Source organism: Eleginops maclovinus, chromosome 2 (genome assembly GCF_036324505.1).
Source record: "Eleginops maclovinus isolate JMC-PN-2008 ecotype Puerto Natales chromosome 2, JC_Emac_rtc_rv5, whole genome shotgun sequence".
In the NCBI taxonomy this organism is placed as follows: Eukaryota; Metazoa; Chordata; class Actinopteri; order Perciformes; family Eleginopidae; genus Eleginops; species Eleginops maclovinus.
Window position 1 is genome coordinate 22,005,050 of NC_086350.1, and position 26,699 is coordinate 22,031,748.

At 40.9% G+C, this 26,699-nt stretch overlaps 1 protein-coding gene across 1 annotated transcript in view; it reads right to left on the reverse strand.

Moving 5' to 3' along the window:
• Positions 1-458: 458 nt before the first annotated feature.
• sf3b3 (splicing factor 3b, subunit 3) overlaps positions 459-26,699 on the reverse strand; it is a 30,143-nt gene continuing 3,902 nt past the window's right edge. The window contains exons 9-27 of the mRNA XM_063896641.1: positions 26,586-26,689; positions 26,224-26,389; positions 25,997-26,092; positions 25,584-25,656; positions 24,739-24,890; positions 18,238-18,393; positions 17,841-17,996; positions 16,960-17,103; positions 16,487-16,609; positions 16,173-16,327; positions 13,652-13,826; positions 12,230-12,435; positions 8,075-8,231; positions 5,565-5,690; positions 4,587-4,799; positions 4,288-4,386; positions 2,101-2,244; positions 1,753-1,857; positions 459-1,648 (exon numbers count right to left, since the gene is read on the reverse strand). Coding sequence (XP_063752711.1) covers positions 1,508-1,648; positions 1,753-1,857; positions 2,101-2,244; positions 4,288-4,386; positions 4,587-4,799; positions 5,565-5,690; positions 8,075-8,231; positions 12,230-12,435; positions 13,652-13,826; positions 16,173-16,327; positions 16,487-16,609; positions 16,960-17,103; positions 17,841-17,996; positions 18,238-18,393; positions 24,739-24,890; positions 25,584-25,656; positions 25,997-26,092; positions 26,224-26,389; positions 26,586-26,689 — 2,691 coding nt within the window. The 3' untranslated portion in view covers positions 459-1,507. The remainder of the gene's footprint in view (positions 1,649-1,752; positions 1,858-2,100; positions 2,245-4,287; positions 4,387-4,586; positions 4,800-5,564; positions 5,691-8,074; positions 8,232-12,229; positions 12,436-13,651; positions 13,827-16,172; positions 16,328-16,486; positions 16,610-16,959; positions 17,104-17,840; positions 17,997-18,237; positions 18,394-24,738; positions 24,891-25,583; positions 25,657-25,996; positions 26,093-26,223; positions 26,390-26,585; positions 26,690-26,699) is intronic.

A 26,699-nucleotide genomic window follows, 5' to 3' on the forward strand; every position in this document is an offset into this window, starting at 1 on the left:
TTTTTTTTAACATTGCCCATGTGGTTATGGAATATAAACTCTGGGAAAAAGTGGGGAAGTCTTATTCTGACCAAGTGCATCCCGCAGCGACAAAAACCCATCACACATCCAAAAGCAGACAGACGTGAGCACTTAGTCATGTCTGTTTATATTCTAATTGGTTAAAGATCATTACCCTCTTGTTTTGTGATTTAAATGGCTGTAAGTGGTGTTTTCGACCTTGCTCAGCGTTAGATATGAGCAAGGTAGCTCACAGCTGTATGCGTTGTTCCAACAACAAGGTCTAAGTCAGATTGAGGCAGTTTAACTTTTAATAAATAAATAAATTACCTATGCTGACACCGTGACGAATCACAGAACTTATTAGACCTCTACTGTGTTCATGATTGAGACAAATGCACTCATGAATCTTTTGGTTGATCGATGTTTCAGTGGCAGGAAATGACCCAAATGCATGGTTTTATAAAAGCACAAAAAAACAACAACTTTATTTACAAAAAACAGATCACGTCCCCCATCCCACAAACCCCTAAATTCAGTGACTACTGAGGAATGCTATGTCTGAGCCTGTGGCTGAGGTTGGGAATTTACAGGACTGAGAAGAACAACACCCAGTGCAAACCTTCGGAGTTCTTCCACCCACTTATTTAGTCTGAGTCCGGCTGACGTCTAATGCCACAGTATGGCAACACTTCTCGAAACGTGGGTCAGACGTTGGCTTCTGTTTGGTTCCCAGTTGCAAGTAAGCAATATGCTTTAATGAGGCTGACATGTCAAACACAGGTAGGGCAAGGGGATAAGAAAGATTTAATGATACCCTCCTGGACTATGGTATATGCATCATGGCATAATTCTAAATCAATACACATACAAAAAGATCTTACCATACAAAAACATGTTTCGTTCAGCTGAGATTAAAAAGGACAAACACACCGTTGTGCTAAATAACAGATACAAAAACATTTCTTAGCTTTCAGCTTGACATCCCTCTCTACACAACTAGATTTCTCTGCTTGGCTTTTAAATAAAAAGTTTTCACTTGTGAGAAAAAGATTTTGGTTGCATGTACTTGAGGTGCAGATGACAGTTGCTCCTCAGTTTCTGTTCACACATATGTGTGAATAACACGTATGACTGAGTGTGGTGAGTGACATTCACACTGCTGTTTGTCTTAATCAAGGTAATTTAACGGTCTAGCAATGTAAGAAGGCTGAACTGGCCCGACAGTTCCTGCCATGTTTCCAGGTAATGACGGAAATACTGAACGTTTGCACACTCATAGTTTTAATTGCGGGTGTTTGTGTTACAAGGTTGAGATATGTGTGACTTGCAATGTACGGGAATCAAAACCATGTGACGTCTTGCGGTTTGTTTCTGCGTAATAAGGTGTGTGTCTGCTCACATAGAAATCCATCAATTTGTTTCCTGAACTTAACGTGGTGCTGAAGGGTGTGTGTGTGTGTGTGTGTGTGTGTGTGTGTGTGTCCTGCTGCATGAGGGTGTATGATTAGAAGGCGTAGCGAGTGCGAATGTCCTCCAGTTTCTTAGACACCTCAGGCGGTGTTCTGTCCAGTTCCTCTGCCACACTTTTCTGCTTGTGAGGGTCCATGCTGTTAAACTGCTCGCAGAGATCTCCGTCAATCACATTCTGGAGGGGAAAAAAACATGGCAGATCAAAATATACGAGTCAGGACATAAAAGTCTATAAATCTGAAACATCTGAAGGATGAGATCTCGCAAAAGATAACCAACCTTGACTGGGAAGTAATACGATCTGAAGCTGAGGTGGTCTCTGCCGCACAGTGGGGGGAACTCGGAGCGCATGTGCATCTCTAAATGCTGGAAGAAGTCATGGTCCTGGAGAAAGAAACAGAAGGGTGGGAAATGTGAGAAAAAGAAATTGAGACACAATAAATAAAAACCCAATGAGGGAAAAATAATTGATAAGTTGGGATATGTTTTGCCACAGCAGCATTTTGACAGCCTTAAACATCTCCCCACTTAGCTGCAATATGTATATGCATCATATGCAAATTGTTCATGATTATAGAAAAGAACAACACGGATCTTGTTGTGTATGACTAGGCTTTGACGTAATACCTCATGTGACGTGAATGGGACCAGAATGCCGATGCCTCCGGACAGAGTGGTGTAGACCATGGACTCGGAGCCTCCAGGGATCAGAGTGGTTTTCTGAAGGGATAACACGGTCTCTCCTACGTGGTAGTTCATAATCACTTCAGCCTGGAGAGACAAGAATGTAGCATTATGATCCCTTCATCCCGAGACATGAACCGATGGGGCAATAACAGCCACACAGACAGCCATGCCTGTTTCAGACCCCCTGTGGCTCTTAACGGGACTTTGAACAAAACAACATTCCATGTGACGTGAATTTCATTTCATACGCTATACATCAAGTAACTATAGGCATTCACTAGTTTCTATCAACATTATGTGACAACGAGCATAAAAGAAAATAAACAAATTGGAACACATGCTATGAGTGAAATTATTTTGCCAATTTTATTCTATTTACGTGACCCGGTGTGTTTCAACGCAATATGGTTATTGTCTTCTTGACATAAATATATCAGGCTTTTAATAATAATAAAAATAAGAGAAATACACAGCTTTTACAATGAGCTTGGTGGCATAGAAAGCCTAAAATGATAGTTCAATGACCTCTTTACCTTACTTTTATCCATCCAGGCTAATTGAAAATTATTAGGGGTTGATTTAGACATGACAAATCAAGAAGACACGCAGCCACCCTGTTCCTAGAGGAAATTGGTCCGGATGGTCAGATGTAATGCAATAACCATCAAAAAACCGCTTTGCTCATGATTAGGGTAATAATCAGCCAGTACAGTGGATACAAAGGAGGCATTTGGGAGCAATAAAACCTCAGTATTAGTCTGAGCCGAGTGAACAAAGTACATGTGGATGCCAAGAGACAAGGAAAGCCCACTAGTAAGACAAAGAGACATGTACAAAAACAAGCAGATCAAATCGATTAATCACTGACTGCTCATTTCCCTGTGGGTGTTCACTATTAACAAACTAAGAGTATAGAGCAATGCTAGCAGAGAAGTCAGTGACATCTTTGACGCTGTAGGGGATTCCGGCATACCAAGCCTACAAAGGCTAAGCAGCAGGCCTCAGAATTTGTTTTTGCGTCAAGTGTTAAGGCGCACTTCCCAGGACACTTTTTAATAACATGACTGCTCCTAACACTGACATTTGGGGGAAACACAGCCATTCCTTTCATTGTGCTCGTCAAACAGCTGCGTCTCCCTGACCTTCATCTTTTTGAGATACAGTAATTAAATCAAAGCGGAATGCATCCAATTTAATATTAAAAAAAGGGGCCATGCACACACACACACACACACGCACAACATTTTGGATAAGGACAAATCCAGGCTTCCACACCCACATCGAAATGAAGACACAGCACATTTTCCAACTCCAAGAAATTCTCAATCAATGTGCACAGAGGAAAAAATAGCCGACAAAGTCTGTGTCACAAACACAACTGGGACCAACTCAGTGTCTAAATCTGAGGGACTTTCCCAGTGTATCTGCTACCTAAACAGTTTCTGACCAGAATTTAAATATGGGATGAGTGATACTGTGTGTGCTCCTTCAATCAGTGTGTGTGTGTGTGTACACACTGTGTCTTTGAGAAGGTTAAACTTGTGGTTCACTATGTTATGCAGTTTGTGTATGTGCGTGTGTGTGTTGTGCTTCTGTGTGTCGGCGGTTGGAGGTCAGAACAGTTGAGGAGGCAGATTATGCCTGAAATGTATAAACTTGTGCGGCTGGGGTTAAACAGAAAACAAAAGTCAAATCCTGGGGCCACAGATGCAGCATTAAAACTCACTTTTTGCCCTCTGTAAATTCCTGCCTAACACATAAAACTTTAACAGTTCAGCTGTGCAGTAAAAGACACGGTGTGCGCTTAGCTTTCACAACATGATCAGGTGGAAAAGTACCTTGTTCAACCCAACGTAAAAAATCTAAACCGTCCCTTTAAAAGGTGGACTGGAGTATATATGACATTGAAGACTTAAAACAGAACAACATAACCATTGAATAGAGAACAAAACTCTTTATATAAATGTATAAACCCTTATTAAGGCTATGCTCCAGTACCTAAGTGTATGCTAAGGATGCTTTTATTTCAATTGAAAAAACGACAAACAGCTAAAATACTAAAAAGTTTGCTGTAAAATATGTAGGTTAACGTCTCAGAAGCATTGGTTTGCAGTTATGGCTCTTTACCTTCTGTGATGCTCCATTAAGGAGGCCTCTGTCCCATAATGCTTTGTTCCCAGTGGGGTCTTCATCTACATCATCGCTGGTGTTGGGCGGAAGGCGCACCTGAGAAAAATTAAATGGGAAATAAGGATGCACTCATTTAGTTTGTCGTTACTACTGGGCTACAGAAGTGTTTTTGTGACAATAAAAAAAAGTTCTCATGCACATCATAAGCTGTGCACTATTCATAGCGTGTTCACCTCATTCCCATTCAATAAAAGTCAGATACACACACACCAAGTGCTCCCCTTCCCCTAACTTACGATACTGATGTTCCCAAACTTGTCAGCGGCGGCCATGGTGTCGTAGTCAAGCAGACAGGCCGTGGTCACCCAGCGGGGGTACGTGTCATCGGCGAAGATGATGAGCTGGTTCTCGTTGCGTCGGTAACGTACCCAGAAAAGGCTCTCGGAAACGTCAGTCACGATCACACGCTGGCCGATGGTGTGGATGCTGGTCACCAGGTTGGGAACGTGCTAAATAGGTGAGCAATAAAGCACACCCATTAAAGACATAACACACACTAAGAAGGAAAATCTGTCTGTTCACATGATGACGGAGCCCATTGTAAATTGGTAAGACATCCCACTAAAACCAACTCATTTTGGGGACACACACACACACACACACACACACACACACACACACACACACACACACACACACACACACACACACACACACACACACACACACACACACACACACACACACACACACACACACACACACACACACACACACACACACACACACACACACACACACACACACACACACACACACACACACACCCCCCTAACAAAAATGTATTCCAAATAGGCTGTTAAATCTATAACAACAATTTAGCTCTCTGATTTGTCACTTAGACAAGGAATGCGCTAACTGCAGTCCATTTATCAGTTCACTTGAAATGTTGCTCTTCTTCATAGGGAAACAGATGTGTGTTTGACACAAAAGACTGATTATTTTGACATCGGTTTGTGGAATCGATTACTCTTCATCTATGAGTCCCTAGGGATATTTAATTCAAAAATTGTACTTTGGAAACCATCTGTGTTTCTTTTCTATCAATTTAAGTGATTAAGAGAAATGATGTGAACATAAAACCTTTTTTTTGACCATGCTGACCCTTGAGCAGTTTTTCTTAATACACAACGCGACGGTCTGTCATACTGACATCAGTTACTCACTGAAAACATCAGGGTACACACGTGCGTCTGTTTGGGTTTTTGCCCTACCTTGTTTTCACATTTGCGAAGCAGCTTCTTCTTGCCCAGGTCGTAAATTCTCAACAGTTTACCCACTCCCACCAGGACTCGACCCTGGAATGGAGCAATAGCCAAAGGGACGTCCTCGACTGGGGTCTGCCATTCAAAACAAAGAACAGATAGGCAAAGCTTTATCAGATCATCACATCTCTAAGAGGTAGTTGATACAAACATTATAATGTTTTCACATTGTCCATTAGGTCACGTTGCTGTGATGTGAGTAACAGATAAACTGCAGCACTCTTCAGAGGACACTCATCGGCAAGCATAACAACACGGTTTCATTCAACCACAGACAATAGAATCATTTTTAGCAAATCTTGTTATGAAACACTTTGCTGACAAATCAAGTGATTTGAAGGAAATAAATCAAAATTGTGGAATTTAACTTAAATACTGTGTTTTGAGAGGAGGCCCATAAAAAGAGCAGATATCATTAAACTAGGACAGCTTTTATTTTGAAGCTGTGACTTTAGATTCAGTTTTCTTTTAAAATTAATCAATAACTGCCTTTTGGTAAATTATATTTTTCAAACAAAGTTACAGTGGTGACAACTTAACATCTGAAGGAGTCACTGAGAACGTCTTGTTGCAGTATGTCTGGCCTTTTCCTCAAACTACCCAATGATCGTTAGGGATGAGTTCTAACGAGCAGTCGTTGCTTTCCCTTCAGCCTTTCAACAGGCCCGTCATTACTTTAATGCATGTTTATAGGTTAATTGGCCAGGAAAGCAGGTAGGTCTGTGAAACAGGATGGAACTTCATCTTGCTCACTGATCCTTTAAAACTCCCTCTCCCCAGATCAGAGGTTTTATGGGCTACTCATTAAATCAGATCCAACTGAAGGACACATTCTTCTGGTGTGAAGCACTAATGTTTGGAACAAATACTGGGTGTCACCTTTGAAGAGGCTTTCAAAAACTGCTATCCCATCAAACTCCTTCAATTAGGTTTTTCCTTTCATTTTTTAAAACAAACATCTATTAAAGAGGCTTTCATATTCCCATTTTCAGGTTTATATTGTATCATGTGCCTCTACTGTGACATGTCTCCATGCTTTAATGTTCAAAAAGCTCTTTATTTTCTCATACTGTCTGTATGAAACCAGAGCCAGTCTACTCTGATTGGTTAGCTGACCAGCTCTGTTGTGATTGGCCAACCGCTTCGAGATGTCCCATCCCTTAGAGTATCAAAAACAATGTGTTACCTACATAAACACACTGACAAATAGGGAAATCCCTAAAAAGCTATATAGGGCCACTTTAAACACACATTAGATTCTGTATTTTTTCCCCTGAAAAACATATTAACTAACTTTACAAGAAACAAGCGTTCAGGCTTCAATAGTCTTTTTTCACCAAAAGGCATAGTCACATGGAATTAGAATACTGCTTCGGTACTGTCATTAAACTTCAAAACTGGTTTCTGAATTGCAAAATGAATAAAGAAAACTAAAAAGGTAGTCTTCTTTAAGTATTGTTCAAATATACCAATAAAAAGACTCTACAAGTGTGACATAATGAAAAACATGTTCCCGTTGTGACAAGCTGACAAAAACATGAAATACGATACTGGGTCAGAGATGTGTTATCACACTGTGCATGTGTGTGTGTTCCGGTCATGTCAATAATAGTATGAATAATACATTTTCTATCTGGGCATGCACATGCTTGTGAAAGTGAATCAGTGAAATTAATTATGAATAAAAATAGAGTGTTTTTTCCGCCAATAAACCCATCTACAATATCTGATCTGGTTTAAGTGCTTGGGGAATTCCTTTGAACGTGAAGAGAAGCAGCAGCCACCCCACTGTGCAATTAAACACTCATGACCCACTTCCCTTGTTAATCCAAAGGAGCTAACATATGCCTGTGGGGCAATTCACGCGATGCCCTCCACCCTTTATGAGTCTCTGGGGAATTGCCTGGGGAAAGTGAATGGCTTCATGGCGGTAACATCTGTGTTTAACACTTTACTCGAGGCAATCCTTCCTTTTGCACTTTGACTACTCCTCTGTCTGTAGTCCAACCCCTTGTCTGAGCATCTCAAACCGTGACCTACTAACTCACATTTCAATAATAATAATAATAATAATAATAATAATAATAACGATAATGATAATAATAACAATGAATAGAATAGAAAAATGTATTTACAGGTGCGTGTAAAAGGTAACGCGATTAATGTCAGTGCTGCAGACCAAAAAAAGCTCATCTCAGTGCTTTTGTGAGGTTTAATGCTCACCTTCAGCTCTATAAAGCGTTACTGCTGAGGAAACCTAGCCTTTTCCTCTTCACAGTACAACTACAAAAGCAGTGGGGTTTTATTGTGAAGAATTTAGAGTAACTTATGTTTGGTTTATCCATCGACTAGTCACAGCTACAGATCAGTTTAGGACCGGCATTAATAAATGAAACAAGTTAAAGAAGGTTTGCTGTTAGCCACTTAAATAGAATGTCATTTAAGTTCAACCAACTCACTTTGTGCACAAACTCCAGTTTCTCCCCTCCGCTGATGAGCCGATAGGTGTAGATAAATCCACCGCTCACTGATCTGGGGTTGAGAATCATGTCTCTGGCAACGCCCACCAGGACGTACCAATCATCTCCTGTGTTGGGGAAACGACACACTGCAACACTGGAAAATATAAAACACAGGAAGAGAGGGGGTGTGAGATAAAGCATTGACCACGATGGAGAAGAAACAACAATAAAAAAGTTGTCGTACACAACAGAAACATTTCCTTTCAGAGCATTTGTACCTGTAAACACTACGATATCGAGGCTGCTAAATAAACATTAACATGGCTTGTCAGGCTTCCGGTTGATTCCACATGCTAATAAGTAAAAGATGCACCTTTGTGTCGCTGGAAGTTGACCCATTTCTATTTACAATTGTACGTTATATCATGTAGAGTAACTATATTCTGAACTTTTTAACATAGTTAAGACTAAACTGTTTTAGAAACGTACCACAGAGACATTTAAACGTGATATTTTTCAATTGAATTAAACTGCCAAAAATGTTCAAAAAAAGATGGCAAAGCTGCAATTCAATAAAACCCTCTTTCTGTAGCAATCAGGTTTACTGTTGTCAGTGCGGAAAGGACAGTGATTATAAAAAACAGCCTCTCTCTTCAAAATGAGGACAAAACCAACTCTGTCTTCTGAATTATTCCATCTATCACCAGATGAAAATGAGATATGAAATTTCAAAAGACTGTCTGGTCCTTTTTGGCATCCCATAAAATGAAGAGACTGTTTGATTTAGACAGTTACGAAGCACTCTGATGAAGATTTATTACATGCTGGGAGTTTTGGAGTAAATGACTAAATCAAAGTGAAAGGCGTGATAAACCAGAGACAGTCCAGGGTCAGACTAGAGTCCACAGTCTGACCCTGGACTACAGTGTAGAGTCTACACTGTAGACTATTACCTTACCCCCACCACACCCATATAGGATTCAAAGCTACGATACAGAGTCATGCAAAATGTGGTATGTCGTAAAGAGTGAGGGTGAGGTGCAGCGCTGCGGCCAGGCGTTTAACTCGTTCCCATGGTAGTTGCTCTTCACTGGTGACCTAGGACTTTTAGGTTTCATTGTGTTTTTAAAGCTTACACTTCTGACCTACTCAGTCTGATTGGGTCAGTCATTAAAAGCTGACCAAACTTTTGCAGTTGGGGCCCCTCAGTAGGGTTGGGACACGATTTTCGAATAGTCGAATATTCGTGACACGTTCGAATAAAGAATACTCATTTCGAATGCCGCATTGATTGTTTTTTTTTTTTTTTAATTTTTTTTTATTGTATTGCCGCATTGACTAGTAGGCCTATTGCGTTTCACTGGGAAAGAATGTCGCATTGTTTACATAGAAATATACGTCCGAACCTAATTACGTTTCATGTGGTAAAAAAAAGAATGAAGAGGTTTCCTAGTCCCTAAACGATATTTAAGCTGACATATGCAAATTCTGCCAGAAGATGCCGCTACAGTAGGAGTAGAGTACAGTAGGCGAAACAATAACAGTAAACAAAAAATAACAGAAGAAGAATTTGAAACGTGCGATTGCTCAGGCTACAACAATGCAGCGAGCTAGTAAAAGTTCTGTATGGTCCTCCTTTACTTTGATCAGCGAAAATGAAGTTCAATGCAATCTCTGCCAGGTAAAGCTGGCATACCATAAATCAACCACTACCATGCACAACCACCTGAAAGCGAGACACCCTGTAGAAGTGACTTCGGGACAGCAGCAGTCAGTTGCCGCGTTCATGGTGAGGTCTACTAAGATGAATGCTAGGCGTGCTGAACAGCTAACGGCGCTTCTCGCGAAGATGGTAGCAAAAGATATGCTGCCTATAAGCTTTGTGGAAGGAGAGGGGTTTCGAGAGTTGATGAACTTTGTTGAGCCTGAATACAAAGTTCCATGTCGGAAAACAATCACTAGCAGACTCGAAAAACTTCACATTGAAAATGCAAGCATCCTACGCAATGATTTAGAGAATGCCGATAAAGTGTCCCTAACCACAGATTCGTGGACGGCACTGACCACTGAATCATATGTCACAGTCACCTGTCATTACATGCTTGAATGGGAGATGCGGAGCGCTGTTCTGCAGACCAAAGCCATGCCTGAGCGGCATACGGCTGATAATCTGGCAAATGTCCTGTCTAATGCGAGGGATCACTGGGGTCTCACTGGAAAAGTCACTGCCTGTGTACACGACAATGCCAGTAACATTGTTCTCGCCAATTCCCAGGCTGGGCTGGGATGGGACTCGCAGCCTTGTTTTGCGCACACCCTTCAACTCGCTACAAATGACGGGTTCAAATTGCAAAACATAAACCACGTCGTTAAAGCTGCCAATCGCCTTGTATCTCACTTTCACCATAGCACGGTGGCAACAGAAGCACTGAAGCAAAAGCAACAGCTCCAAAACGTCCCTGGCCACAAGTTAGTGCAAAGCTGCCGTACCCGATGGAATTCAATATATGACATGTTCGAACGCTTGCTAGAGCAGAGATGGGCTGTGTGCGCTGTCTTGTCGGACAGGACTGTCACTAAGCTACCAGACGCGCGCACACTGGAACTGGCCGATGATAGCTGGACTGTGATGGAGGAACTGATGCCAGTGCTGCACTCCCTGAAATGCGCCACTACCGCCTTGTGCGGAGAGTCAAATGTCTCTCTATCCATGATTTACCCGGTGGTTGCAAATCTTCTGTCTAAGCATCTCAAGGAAGTCCCAGAGGAGTCCAACAAAGTCACAAATTTCAAAAAAAATGTGGCGACCTCATTGAAAGCGCGGCTTGCACCTGCGGATACCAGCAGCGCACGAAAAGTCGCCTACATTGCCTCATTTTTAGATCCCAGGCACAAACACCTGAGGTTCACAACTGATGAGGTGCGTGACACAGTTCAGGCCGAGGTGAGAACCCTCCTGTCCATGGCCGATGACCAAGAGACCGAAGAGGCAGCAGAATGTGATGAAGGGCCCTCCGAGCCAAAACATCCCCGAAAGGATTGCTTATCTGCAGCGGCAATCGCGGTCCTATTTGGAGAGGAGTACAGTGCAGAGGGGGCAACATACACCACTGAACTGACTCAGTACTGCCAGGATGTGTGCCCACCGCTCCACACTGACCCACTGACATGGTGGAAAGCAAATCAAAAAAGATACCCCCGCCTGGCAAAGTTGGCGAGCGCCTATTTGTGTGTGCCTGCAACGTCCGTGCCGTCGGAGCGCGTGTTCTCCGCTGCCGGCTTAATAGTTAATAGGCTGCGCACACGTCTCCACCCCGAACACGTTGACATGTTGATTTTTCTGAATAAAAATATGCAATAGGTTTTCGCTATTTTATTACTATTCTATTACTTTGCTATTTCTGTTAAATCCATTCGATCTCGTTGCTGAAACTGTTTCACCCGGTTCCGCCAAACAGGCAGTTAAATGAAAAACAGCGCAGCGGTTGCAATTATAAAACTGTTTGTTTGTTTGTTGTCATGCTGTAGCTGAGATAAATGCTCAGGGAATATGCCCATTTTACCGTTCTGTAATGTTTTTGTTGATTCAGTAAACTGTTTGGTTAAGTCTACTCTTTCTGTCGTGTGTGGTGGTTGAAGGAGGGGGATGTCGCACGTGAGCGCGCGTGTGTGTGTTTTTTTTTTTTTTTTTTTTGGGGGGGGGGGGGGCGGGGGGGCTCGATTTTCGAATAAAATTCGAATGTTGTCTAGCGAATTTCGAATAGTGTTTTGGACTGAAAGTCACATCCCTACCCCTCAGCCCTGAAAATCCCTGGCAAATAAAATGTGACCTCTTAAGTATCGTCTGAAAACTTTTTTTGCTTGGCTTTTATTAACGGAAAGGTGCTGATTGTAAAAATGTAATGTATAATTTAGTTCATGCGTTTTACTATCTTGTAAGTTTAGCTTCATTATAGTAAAGCATTTAAAGACAGCTATGAGAAGTGCTATGAAAACTAAATTGTTGGATGATTGTTCACTGGCTGCTAACAGCACAGCATTGTTATTCCAAATGAAGCACGAGGCGAGGACAACAGGAAGCTTCAAGTCTTGAGGCCTGACGATACCCACCTTGAAACTTAACTACAACAATTAATGAAACGACCTGCTCACCTGAACGCAGCTTCATTCTGTTCCAGCTGCACCTGGTCCAGTGTTGTACCCTGTATGGGGTTGACGAGGCGCACCAGTGAGGCCCACTGTCCTGCTCCGGCTTTAGGTGCACCGAAAATAGCTTCTGGGAGGTTCTCGTTGAGGAAGGCAGCAGCCATCTCAGCGGCCAGTTCTCTTTCATCCTCACCGGCAGCCTCCACCATTTCCTACAGAAGCAGCAGCAACAAAGGACACAGCAGGTCAGCTTGGGGGTAACCAGTGTTCTGAGCAGGTAGAGACCGTTTTTCCCACTGAAACCACCAGATTCACATCATTTTATAGGAAAGAATAAGCAGCTACATGTTTGTGTCCTTTGATTAACCTACAATTAATCAGCAACTCTTTTTTGCTATTTGGTCAAGTCATTGACTATGCATAATGACAAACATGTTCCCGTTTCAGCTTTTCAAGCGCAAGAATTTTGAGGCCAAACCTGAGTGCTGACATCGACCTTTGATCAATCTTAAACAGAAGAGTTAGGCCTAGCGTTTAACTTAAACAAAGATCCAAAAGGCAGTCTTAAAACTCAGCCAGGGAGGTCACAGCAGTGGAAACGGTTTGGCTTAAATTGTACATCAAAAGTCTGCTGGAGACAACAAACTCTTTATCATTATTGTCGGAGCCAGGTGCACGTTTATGGAGCGTGTGCATCTGTCTGTCCACAGATAATATATCAAACTACTGGAATCATAAGTTTTATACTTTTTTAATGCCAAATATATGACTATATTTTTTTATATGACTTTTTATGCTAAAAGGTGGTTCACCACTTTGGAAAAACCCATTTTATTGAGTGTTTCATACCGTCTACTCACTGCTCTTCAGTTTGGAATGTGGTTTGCATTTGGGATTAGGAAGTGTTCTATAACAGAATCATGCGCCAAGGGTAAATAATAGGGTTTGTTTTCATTTGTTTAAACATTTCAGTAGTGGGTGTTTAAAAACTCGGCTCGGGAAAACTCTTTCCAGTGATGTCTCTGGAATGACAGGGATATTTTTATGACTATCTTGCTAGGGGACTAACTGCACTGAGTGCTGTTCCTATAACTGGGAGTAGAGCTACTTGATATCAGCTGCTGGGCAGCAGAGTTTTTGCACATGAAGCGCTACACTGAGCAACTGTATGGGGTGTCGAGTAAATAAATGAACTGAAGTAATTCTGCTGAGTGCAGTTTGGACTTCCACACTTTACATCGTTGAGGACAGTGATAACCAACATGTGGTTTTTCTCCGTACTAAAGTCCACTGCTGATGCTCTGGTATTTCGGTGATTAAAGTGTCTGGTAGCTGTTTTTTTGTGCCTAACACAATGTCAAACAATGAAAAACAGCAGGTAATTAGGACTGGCTCTCTTAATCCTTTTATTTACACCGCAGATCTTACCTCAGCCATTTGTTGCTTCCTCTGGGCTTTGGTTGCCTCAGTGTAGGCATTGTGGTCGGTCTCGATCAAAATAAGGTTGTTGGTCTCCGGGTGGATTACAAACTTCCTCGGAGTGTACTGCAGAGGAAAGGCCACCTGGTTGAAGACTGCTCCCAGTTTCTCCAAAGCCAAGATTCTGCAAGACAGATGCAAGACTGTTACAAATCATTTTTAAACTACAGGGTTACAGCTGCGCTACGAGGTTGGATCCGTGCTTCTCCACTGAGCTGTCCCACCCAACATTTATTTCACAGGGTAAAGAAGGATTTCTGTTAACTGTCAGTCCACATCATAGCACCAGGTAGAGGAGAAGTACATTACATTTAGCTGACACTTTTGTCCAAACTGACTTCCAATTACTGTGATTTGTACAGAGCAAAGGATAGAGGATTGCTCTTAGCTTTACGATCAACAATACAAACTCACCTATGAAATTAGACTTCTGCTATTATTGTACCGCTGAAATAATTGTGTTTTCATTGTTCAAGAAAATAACAGCTTTCTATCACAAAGAAAGAAAACAAGGTTCATCTTCTGTCTTCGTTATCAGCAACTTCAGACATGTATACAGTGGGGAAAAAAAAGTATTTAGTCAGCCACCAATTGTGCAAGTTCTCCCATTTAAAAAGATGAGAGAGGCCTGTAATTTTCATCATAGGTATACCTCAACTATGAGAGACAGAATGAGAAAAAAAAATCCAGAAAATCACATTGTAGGATTTTTAAAGAATTTATTTTCTAATTATTGTGGAAAATAAGTATTTGGTCAATAACAAAAGTTCATCTCAATACTTTGTTATATACCCTTTGTTGGCAATGACAGAGGTCAAACGTTTTCTGTAAGTCTTCACAAGGTTTTCACACACTGTTGCTGGTATTTTGGCCCATTCCTCCATGCAGATCTCCTCTAAAGCAGTGATGTTTTGGGGCTGTCGCTGGGGAACACAGACTTTCAACTCCCTCCAAAGATTTTCTATGGGGTCGAGATCTGGAGACTGGCTAGGCCACTCCAGGACCTTGAAATGCTTCTTACGAAGCCACTCCTTCGTTGCCCTGGCAGTGTGTTTGGGATCATTGTCATGCTGAAAGACCCAGCCACGCTTCATCTTCAGTGCCCTTGCTGATGGAAGGAGGTTTTCACTCAAAATCTCACGATACATGGCCCCATTCATTCTTTCCTTTGCACGGATCAGTCGTCCTGGTCCCTTTGCAGAAAAACAGCCCCAAAGCATGATGTTTCCACCCCCATGCTTCACAGTAGGTATGGTGTTCTTTGGATGCAACTCTGCATTCTTTCTCCTCCAAACACGACGAGTTGAGTTTTTACCAAAAAGTTCTATTGTGGTTTCATCTGACCATATGACATTCTCCCAATCCTCTTCTGGATCATCCAAATGCCCTCTAGCAAACTTCAGACGGGCCTGGACATGTACTGGCTTAAGCAGGGGGACACGTCTGGAACTGCAGGATTTAAGTCCCTGGCGGCGTAGTGTGTTACTGATGGTAGCCTCTGTCACTTTGGTCCCATCTCTCTGCAGGTCATTCACTAGGTCCCCCCGTGTGGTTCTGGGATTTTTGCTCACCGTTCTTGTGATCATTTTGACCCCACGGGGTGAGATCTTGCGTGGAGCCCCAGATCGAGGGAGATTAGCAGTGGTCTTGTATGTCTTCCATTTTCTAATAATTGCTCCCACAGTTGATTTCTTCACACCAAGCTGCTTACCTATTGCAGATTCAGTTTTCCCAGCCTGGTGCAGGTCTACAATTTTTCTCTGGTCTCCTTTGACAGCTCTTTGGTCTTGGGCATAGTGGAGTTTGGAGTATGACTGTTTGAGGTTGTGGACAGGTGTTTTTTATACTGATAACGAGTTCAAAAGCTGCCATTAATACAGGTAACGAGTGGAGGACAGAGGAGCCTCTTAAAGAAGAAGTTACAAGTCTGTGAGAGCCAGAAATCTTGCTTGTTTGTAGGTGACCATATACTTATTTTACAGAGGAATTTACCAATTAATTCATTAAAAATCCTACAATGTGATTTCCTGGATTGTTTCCCCCATTCTGTCTCTCATAGTTGAAGTGTACCTATGATGAAAATTACAGGCCTCTCATCTTTTTAAATGGGAGAACTTGCACAATTGGTGGCTGACTAAATACTTTTTTGCCCCACTGTAGGAGTAGAGTAAAACAAAAAGCAGCCCATACTGAACAACTATGTGAAAGGGGGACCATATTGCAACTCTATTGGCCTGACACATATTGCATTTTTTTTTTTAAGATCAGCAAGGACAATCCCTGAACATTTTACATTCACTAAGCCTTTGTTTAGCTTTATTTCCAGACAAACATTTATCGGACGATGACAACCATAATTAAAATGTAACCCTAACAATCACACAAACATCATTTCTTAAAGACATAATGCATGTTCTTCCCATATGCTATTTTTCTTGACATCGTCTCCCTGCAGTGTATATATCCATACCTCAGTGTGTTGGTGGAAATGGCCACTATGCCTTCAGGGCACTGCTCGGAGGCAAAGCCAGAGGCATACTCCAGAGTCTCGTAGGACAGCGGGGTCAGATGGAAGCGTGACTGGTATGAGTAGCTCAGCCAGGAGCGACTGGACATTGCCAGCACCTGTCAGCGAGAGGAGACAATTTCCAACGAATCACATGAAAACAGAACAGATTTACCGTTCTTAAGAGGGTAAAATGCACACTGATTATGTATTTTGTTATGTTGGAGCTATATCATCATGGTTTGTGTGCGTGTTGATTGTATGTTAGTATCGCGTACAGCTTCCTGCCCCTGCATCCTGACTCTGAAGAGCTTGACAGGTCGTGACCCCAGGTAGCGGGTTCTGGTGTCTGACAGGTCGCCCGTCACCGGATCCAGCACAGTCCTCAGCAGCACACCATTCTGAGAGAAGAGATCAAACAAACACACGATTACTGGATGACATGATCCAGATCCCAGCTGATACATTTATTAGAGCAAATCTTCTGTCTTCTGCTACGGATTGTGGGTCATGTTTGAGCAGAGCTTCTGTTTGATGTCATGGGTGGTTGCAGCAATCTTTAGAACAACTATAAAGGATCGGGTCACATATCTCTGCCCTGTATATTCATAAAGAATGCAAAACAGTTTTGCTTGTTTAAGTACAAGATCAATCTGAGCTGATGATAACATTAAGGGTGGATATGATGCGTCGTTTTTTTTTTTTAGGGGTTTGATTATTCTTTTTACTTTTGGTAGATGAGAAACAATACCTGGAGCCCTATGTTGAGGTAGAGGAAGCCGATGGTTCCCTTTTCTCCGAGTTCATCCTGTTTCTCCACTCCTCCCATCTCAACAATACACAGACTCTCAGGCTGGGCTGGCAGGGCCTGCATACTCAACGGCTGGAGGCAGTCCTGAACATGATGAAGATTCAGAGGGTTAGGAGCATTTCAACAACCAAAACATTCTGTACATAAATGTTAGGTGAAGTCAAAAGATGTTTTCTTTCTTTATATATTGAAGCGGCACCTTTCGTAAACAATTATTCATCATCAGTCAATTCTGTAACCAAAAACACTCAAACACAGAGTGCAACTTTCACTAAAGAAATCCCCAAGTAAGCAGAATTGTTCAGATGCTTTGAGCTAGCATTGATTATGAAGTTCATAAAGCTTAACGCAAACTTGATACACTTTATCTTTTTTTCAGCCTCAGTCATAGTGCGAGGTCAGGTAGAGTAAATAAACTGATGTTATAGGCATTGGATTAGAGACAGCTGTCATTTTAATGGAAGAGGAGAGTCCAACCCTAGAGAATCTAAAGCAAATATTTATAAGAGCAAAGGGCGAGTCATTCTTAGGAGGAGAAAAAGTGCCAAGCACTCCCGAGGCAGGCTGGGTATTATTGGAACAACATGGATATTACCTCTTACTGACCTGAGAACAAAGCAATCAAACTAATTATGGCAGGTGGGGATTCATGTCAATATAAAAAAAAAGTGTGGCTTATAAGCCAAAGTTGTCATGGTGGAGGATAAAACGAACTTACTGCATACCAAAACTTAGCTAGCAAGGCACTTAAGACAGGGTTTAGGTTGTAATGCGTCTTGAGGATTATGTGCTGATTTACAAACTAGTGTTTCTTTTCTTACCGAAGGGTCCAGGGAGATGATTCGCACGGTGTTGTCAACCAGACCCACAGCCAGGAAACGAGAGCGCTGCTCACCAGGAGGGACGTTAGCCAGGCTCATACACACCACGTCTGCAGACATCTCCTTACGCTCGGTGTACTCATTCAGCTGGCCAGACTGCAGGGTGAGGACACACAGAAAGACGCTGTATTACACATGTTCAGTCTTCTCAGTTCTCTTCTAGGTTTGGTTATGCTTTTTATAGTGTTTAAAATTAGGCCACGCTGAAAAATGTTACATTAACGCAGAGAGTGTCAGAGGTATTATCAAAGCTCGTTGGTAAAGTGTTTCATGCATCACATTACATGTCAGTAGAACTATGCTCAATGCTATCAAAAAGAGCCGCCATCTTTCTTACCGGGTCCATCTCAAAGTAGACCAGCTCCCCTCCAGTGAGAGCGATGACAACCTGTCGCTGGTTCACAGCACAGCGCACAATGGTTTTCTTGCCGGGAGTCTTCCACTCGTTCACACGCTTGTCTGCTCGGATGTGGCGGATACCGTCTGGGTACACCTGTATGGAGAAACGGGGGAGGGAGAGAGGAGGAGGAAGAGGAAGGAAAGAAAGCCACTGTTATTAGTGTACATTTATTTTCCTCCTATTATTACATAATCTGTTTACTGTTTAAGATACAGAAAGGTAAGCATCTTTAACAGGGATCAGGATACATTAGATATTGTTGTCTGTGAGGCAATCTTTAACACTTCACTGCAAAAAAGGAATTTCAAGAAAGTAAAAAAAGCCTTGTATCAAGGAAATAAGTCTTATTTTTTGTCCAAAAAGAATATCAATCTTGTCAAGCATGTTTTGCATTAGAAAAATGATCTCATTTTAAGACAGTATGGCTAAGTTTTTCTTGATAAGATATTCCAGCTAATTTTGAATGAAGCAGAAACAGAGTATAACAATGTTTAACAATAAAACTCAGTGGAGCAACAAGATTATTTGCCTTATTTTAAGAGTATGACAATTTGCACAACTTCTCAATTTAAGAATGCCATGAAACAAGAACAATTAAAGTTTTTTTTAAATTAGTATTATTTCATTGCAGCCCATCTGAACCTGACAGAACCTGCTGCTTCATATCTAACACGCTAAGATGACAGCAGACTGGTCTATACAACACACAACATACAACATAATACAAATAACCATTCTGGATGAAAACTGCATGGCCCACAAACAAAACAAAATGACCAAAAACGGCCAAAATGAAATGACCCTTGACCCTACCCTGCAGCATCAGCATTTGACTGCTAACTGATTGTTGATCTGCTGTTTTATCAGTCAGATTAAAGTTATTTTGATACATGGAAAGAAGAAAGAATCATGAAACAACAAAACAAAACAACGGTCAACAAGTACAGTTGGTCTATGAGAGGCAAACACATTAAACAGTGCGCCTTTTACAGTCCATCAGATGAGGCTCTGTGTAGCCCAAGCACATCTCCCAGATAATATTTTGTAGGGACATATGTCACATCCTTGTGAGTATAACTATAATATGGAGTGAAATCTACCAGATTATCAGATGTTATGAGTTCAGTTGCTTGTGCCATGTTTGGAATCTCTATTGTATATGCCATGTCATTTCTATCATAGCAAACAGTATTATGTTGCTGCAAGTCAAAACAATGTAACGATGAGTTAATTACATAGATATTGCTCACAAGTCCAAACTCAGGTAAATCACTGGAATTAACAGCAGTTACAAGTAATGTCTTCTCCCGTATATATTTATTACCATTTAGATTAATCCATTTAACAGACACTGCATTGTTTATGTCATCATTTCCAAGGAAAGCCCTCGTTTTTTCTTTCAAATATGACATGTTGCGTATTTCTGAAGTTGGTCCCAATGCACATTCGTTAAAAGAAATTGGGTGTTCAGAATGACTTACATTTTGACAACATTCATACATTTGATTATGCCTTGTTAAAGACTTGCAAACGTTTCGAAAATTCAGTTTTGAGGCCCACTGTTTGAAAAAACAATGTTTTGATTCAAATCTCATGCACATGTGACGGACCATTGGTCCCAGGAGTTTTATCTGCGATGGAGCATGAATCAAATAATGCTGTTTTGGGGTAATGTTGTTACCAGGGAAAATACTTTTCATATGTTTTAAATGCTGTTCAATTAGTCTCTTTAACCTGCTAATTGTCTGTAGACCAATGACAGGAGCAAACAACATTTTAACAATTTCTATGAGTTCAAGAATTATTTTGTAGTATTCAGTATCTTTAGCTGTATCAATAAGAAATGAAGCAGTATGATGAGCAGTATTTATATGACTCAGTAAAGACTTGAGAGTGAGAGCCACAAACACACAGCATATAACACAGCGCCAAATCATTTCCCCGTTTTTAGCCTGAATTAGCTAGCTGCTGACCGCTTTTGCCTCTGAACCGAAGATGACCTTGTGATACATCACGTGATAAAGGTACGTACCATAATTCCGTGTTTTATAATGGCAGAAACGACTTGCCAATTATCAATTATCACATAGATGTGGCTCGATTTGAATAATTATTAAGTAATATGAACTTATTTAGATAAACATAGTTTGTATAAATGCAAATTAAACTTATTTAGGCTGATCGCCCACCCCTGCTCCCTCGCGGTTTATTTTCTCCGCTTGGAGTCTGTTGCAATTTGAATTTTGAAATACACACACAGCTAATTCGGGGGTCACCTGCTGCTGCTCTAAATTCATTTTTCTCAAACGTCGATTGTGGATATCAGAGTCATAAAATGGACAAACTGGACGAGGTTGCAATTGCCACACTCAGAGGTATGCTACAAGGGTTACTTTTATGTTGTGCTGGTGTTATATTTAATGTAGTTAAGGTAGTTTAACGAGTTGTGGATTTGCGGCTAATGGGCTAAAGTCGCCAAACTACATAAAAAAACGGGCTGGTGTTGCATTCTGATTCCCATCTAGAAATAGGTTAAGTCTTATTAAGCTTTGGGGCCATTTTCTTAATATTAAGGGCTGTAAATGCTGAAAATACAGCAACACCTGGTCGTTTGTAAGACATTAATACATTCTGTCAAATTCACTTACTGCTCTTGAAGTAGAAGTAGCAAGAATTAGTAAAATGTCCAAACAATGCTTATTGTACAAGAGGTGTATCCTCACCTGCTATGTTAAAATCTGAAGGAATTCAATGATAACCTGTTTCTTGGCCCTGACTTTAACTTTTCTATATTACAGTTGCTAATATTGGAGAAGACTTATTCCCCTCGCTTTTCCGAGAGGACATTAAAGACCTCTTTCCTGGACCTGAAAATTTGAGGCGCCGGGCTATATGGCTTGTTGTAAATCAAAATGAAAAGGTCAGGTCTGTCTTTCACAGTATAACAGAACTGTTTAACAGTACAACATTTTTCCAATATCACAGTTCAAATCTGGTTCATATACATAATATGTAATTGTTTTTTTGATTTGAATTATTTCTGCTTTGAGTCCGTTTCAACAGTGGATATAAAATAAAAGAAGTGCTTTTTCAAGTTTTTTAACTCCCCAAAAATGATAATGCATGTTTATTAAACTAACAAGTATGCACATACTATGACAAGTTACTCAATAAATGTTTGCGTAAATGTGTTTTAGGTGGATACTGCTCCTGAAATTCAGCAATCTCCCCCCACTGGAGGCAGTGACCTTTTAAAAGAGGAGGCCAGTACTTCTAAATTTGTGACTATGTCCAACCCAGAATACATAGTCTTCACAGACAGTGAGTCATAAGGAACACTATGACTAATATGATCTCAATCGCAAGCCACAGAGGACTCCAGATATCCTACCAAACATGAGGTGAATGCCATGGCAAAGCGATTGGTGGAGTACTATCCAATGATAAAAGACAGGTCATCAAACAGTGAGTGGGTGAGTAGATTTTTGTCACTTTTGCTTGTTGATAGTATGATGTTAATACTGAGGCTTAAAATGAGGTGGTGGTGGTACCTGATCGTGGGCTCACAGGTGCACATGTACCGTGCCTTCAACTAGCTCAAGCAAGTGTTTTACTAGCAGTCTATTTTAGGAGTTGTAATTACATGAATTAAAAAAAACCAACATATTATTTTACAGCATATTCATTTATTTGATTGTGATTTGTTTAACATTTAGTTCAGTTACATGGCAGCTTAACCACCATCTACTTGCAGTATAAGAAAGCTTGAGTCTCTTGTCATGTTTTTAACGTTTACCATGTGTGCCTCGCAGGGGCATGTTGCCAAAAAGCTCATGAGAGACTCTCAAATGTCAGAAGTCCAAGGAAGGCCAAAGTACCTCCTTCCAAGAAACCACGACAAGAACTCAGTTCAGATGTTACAACTACTGACTATGATGGAGATGCCAGTGCATCCACCATTATTCTGGAACGGTCACCTCTTAGTCCCATGGGCATCCCAGGAGATCTGTCACCAAGAGCTAGCACCCCAGTGCAGAACCAGGACAGCAGTGATGAAGAATGTATGTATTGTATTAAATATAATTTCGGCTGAGTTCATTCATATGACTTATTCTGGACATTCAGCTGCTTTTTCACTATCTGTCCAAAAGTGTCTGTACTCTATTGTCCAATATTTTACTTTTATATCAAGTAACATAAACATTTATTAACTAATCCAACCACTTACTCAGTTTCATTATACTGACAACTTGTTAGTTAGGAAATCTCATGTCCCCTTTCCGCCATAATGTCCCTGTAATGTCTTCAGCTTGTTCAGTTGACGTCATGGACAGCCAGAAAATCCAAGCAAGACTCTATAAGACCCTCCAACAAATGTACAAGTCCAAAAAGCCAAACAAAGCTGCAGTTACTCATTTGCTGAACCTGGAATTTGAGTCTCGAAGACGCTTCATCATCTCTGAAGTTTTAAAGGTTTTAAAGTTCACATTTTCAGCTCTTCCAAGGAATCAGTTTAGCATGACATAATTAGCACAATGTTCATATATCTTACACATTATAGATTTTTTTTGAAGAACATTAGTCATCAGAATGTTTGACCAGGTTTTTGTCAGTAATTTTTCTTTCTTTATCTGAATCCAATTTTCAGGTGCTGGATGAGCTGCAGCGAATCATCCAACCGACCAACTCCCAGTACATATCAGAGATGCAGAACAGATGGAAAACCTATTCAAAGGTCCAGTTTTATGGAGTGATGAATAAGGCCACGAAGCCTCCTAAAACTTTGAATGGAGGTGAAGTCACAATACATACTTGCTCTTTTTATATAATGTCTCTTAATTATTTATGTTATGTTATAGTTATTTATGGTACCACCTTGTACTGTGCCTTTTCCATTAAACCAGTGGAGCATATCACAGCTGTCTTCAGAGCCCTGCCACTGCTCTTTCCGTCCAGCATGCCACCGAAGAAACTGGGCTCAAGCAGCGAGGCTCTTTTCCATGTCCTTGCGGTGAGATTAACAGACTTACTGAAATATTTTATAATATATGCTCCCGTTTTTCAGGCATACATTTTATATTAGGTTTAGTTACTTTGAGATAAACTTTTATCATTTCAAAAGGTCCAAAGGGGAAGTGTTCTCCATAGTGTACTTAAAGTACTACTAACTTCATTAGAACTAGCTCTGGTGCATTTAGCATTTGCAGTGCTGAATGCTGAGGGGTTATTGTGACTATATGATTTCACTAGTGTCCTTGTCCAGGTCAAAGTTTATGTTACTTGTAATGTATTTCTAATCTTCTTCATTGATTTGTGTCATCCAGACTTCTGAGGATCCTAATGGTTTCATGCAGCAGCGACCCCTGCCTTCTCCTGTTCTGCTAATTTCTGAGGACAACTGCATGATCGCCATTGGAAACACACCAGTGACCACCTTCACCATGGACAGACTTAATGAGGGACTTCTCTACCTCCTGGCATATTACTATGCCTTGCACATGACCTACCCGAAGTGCACTTCTACTGTACTGTCAGTACTGCAGACAGAGATACTTCAAGATTCAATTCATGAGCAGGATTTAACCCCCCACTACAAAAAAGCGATTGGTGAGTGGAAGTCATTCACTGAGTGAGTGAGTCCCTTTGTTTGTCCCTCTGCCCCACTCTGCCTGATGTAAGAGTTTCAAAGAAAGTTGAAGTTCTGTTTCAAATAAAGGTTCATCACAGTTAGTCACATTTGTTGGTGAGATTGAACACTTTTCCTGTGAGATATGAAAGCAGCCGCAACATGATGTGTATTGCTATGGTATGCTGCTACAATAACTGATTATTTTTTTTTGATAGTGAGGTTCGAATCAAAACTGGCTTTTCAATCTGTTAGATAATGATAGACCTGGAATGTGGAAGTGGTCCTGTTTTGGATGTTGAATTGAGCAATTGTATTGCAAATGTAATAAAAAGATATTAAATGAGACGTTTTGGTATCTTGATTTAAGACATCACTTAAATTTGTTATGCTGTTTCAAGAAATTATGTCTAATTTTAACTACTTTTATGCTCATTAATCCCAGATTAAGCTGTAATTTCTTAAGATAAATTTAGTAGCGAGACATAAATTCTAATTGTAAGTAAATTAATCTTAAATTAGTGTTTTTTTTTAATTGCTTGTTTTAGAAGAACTTGGATTAATGTAAGATTCTCTGTCTAGTTTTAAGTCTCATTTTAGTCTCATTTTAGTGCTTATTTTAAGAATTCTTGTCAAGCAAAAAAGGCTTACCCCATTGGCAGATTCTTTTGCTCAATAAAAGACAAATCAACTAGATATAGGAATATTTGGCTTATTTCAAGAAGGGCCTTTTTTGCAGTGTTGGCATGAAGTTCCAATATGTTTTTGTGTATATATGAATAATAATGATGTAAAAGGGACATTGCACCCACCTGCACCAGGGCGTCTTCACCGAGCAGCGAGCAGGAGAGAGTGGGCGTGGTTCCCAGGAATCCAGAATCTGTCACTTCCTCTACAGTCTCTCCGATGGACAGAACCAGAGTAGCGTTCACGAAAGATACGATGATGTAGGCGTCAAACTCATCTAATGGAAACAATTAGGGTCAGAAAATTAAAAATGCTGATTGAGACTTAATATGTTAAGTAAAGGACCTTGGATGCGAGATGCTAAGGAAAGTCGATTCAATGCTTCTTTAATAAATCGCCTTTAGGATTAGGAATACTGGAACGTCCTTTAACAAAGGAAATGAGCCCACCAACAATGCCTTGAAGCAGCAACAGTGAAAACCGGTACTACTATTAATAAAAAAGGTCAGGCGCTCAGATAAGAAGAGATCATGTTTCCCAGGAATCATTCTCGGGTATCGATCAGTTAACCAGGGATCAGATTTTTAAATAAACATCCCTAGTTTTAAAAAATGTACTTTTTGTAAGTGTTTGTTTTGGGAAGTGTACTTTGTTTGTTCGTTCAGAATTTGGTGGTCTACGTTGGTAACTGGGGGTCATTTTTGTGATGTTTTATAGTTGTAAGCATCATGGAAGTGGCACTCACAATTCTTGACTACAGCTGTATTTTATTACAGTGGCTGAGTTCCTCTCTTACTTTGAACCTAAGGTTGACATTGCAGAATCTGCTAGTGTCATACCAGACTGCTGGCCACAGTATTGTCAGAGCGCCCTCTGCTGGTCGGTCTATGTTGTGACCTAATGTCTTAGTTGGAAAAAGGCAGGATTTTATTGTTTGGGAAAGAAAAAAAAACATTAAAAAAAGTATTACCTTCTACATGTCTGCGTACTGTCCACACAGCGTTGGGGTTACCGGGCAGCTCAGACACAGCCATCTCTGATACCTGATGGAGACGGACAGAAGTGGAGAAAGAGGCAAAGAGTTTAGTGTATCACACGACAGTTGATGCTAAATCCAAGGATGTTTCAAGGTCTGTCACAAGCAACCAGTAAATAACCAGTGATGGATTGGTGCAGTGTTTGTAATCAGCCTACAGCCGATACAGCTGTGCATTATGTCAAATCATCACATTTAGTTTGTGCGGAAATCAGAGCAATCGAAAAACTCTTCAGCTTTTATTCAGAGAAGAGACATGAACATACTCATCATTTTGTCAGCCAGCAGTGTGTGCGTGTGTCTGTTATTTCATGTTATTATGTAGTCATGTGTGTGTGCATATGTACCTCCAGTCCATGTCTAAGGACCCTCAGAGTAGACCGTGGTCCTCGTCCACAGGCAACGTACAACTGTGGTGTATCTTCATTGGCCAAATCAGCAATCTGTCAAAAACAGGAGGGGAGCAGACAATGAGCCAGGAAATAAAGACCCTGTTCAAAGCAATCAAGTAAGTCTTGAGGTAGAGTAATATGGCTCTCTGGATGGGTGCAAGTGCATGCAAACACACACTGACCTGGCAGGTCATGATGGGGGATAAGTTCTCCTGTTCGTCCACCAGCACAAGGTTCTTGAGGGGGCGGGGCTGGAAGAAGAAGGTGTCTCCCTCCTCCAGGGGCATTGCAGAGGAGAACTCAGGCTCCTCGTCATCGTCACCCAAGTGAGCAATCTGGTAAAGGTAGCTAAGAGAAAAAAAAAGTTCAACATCATGAGACAGAAGAGAAATAAAGCGAAAGACAACTCATTTTGAGCTTAACTTTAAATATACTTTTCAAATCCACAGATACAAATCCTGATTGGTTGTACGTTGTAGTCTTGGGAAAGTACAAAATGATCATGAAAAAGGAAAGACAGAATTAACGCTGACAAATAACTTACTGGTTTCCAAATTCTGAAGACACAAACAAGAAGCCAGTCTTCAGGACACACATGGCTGTTGCCACGGGGATCGTGTCAAAGTATTTCAGCCGGATTTCTGTGACCTGAGAAATA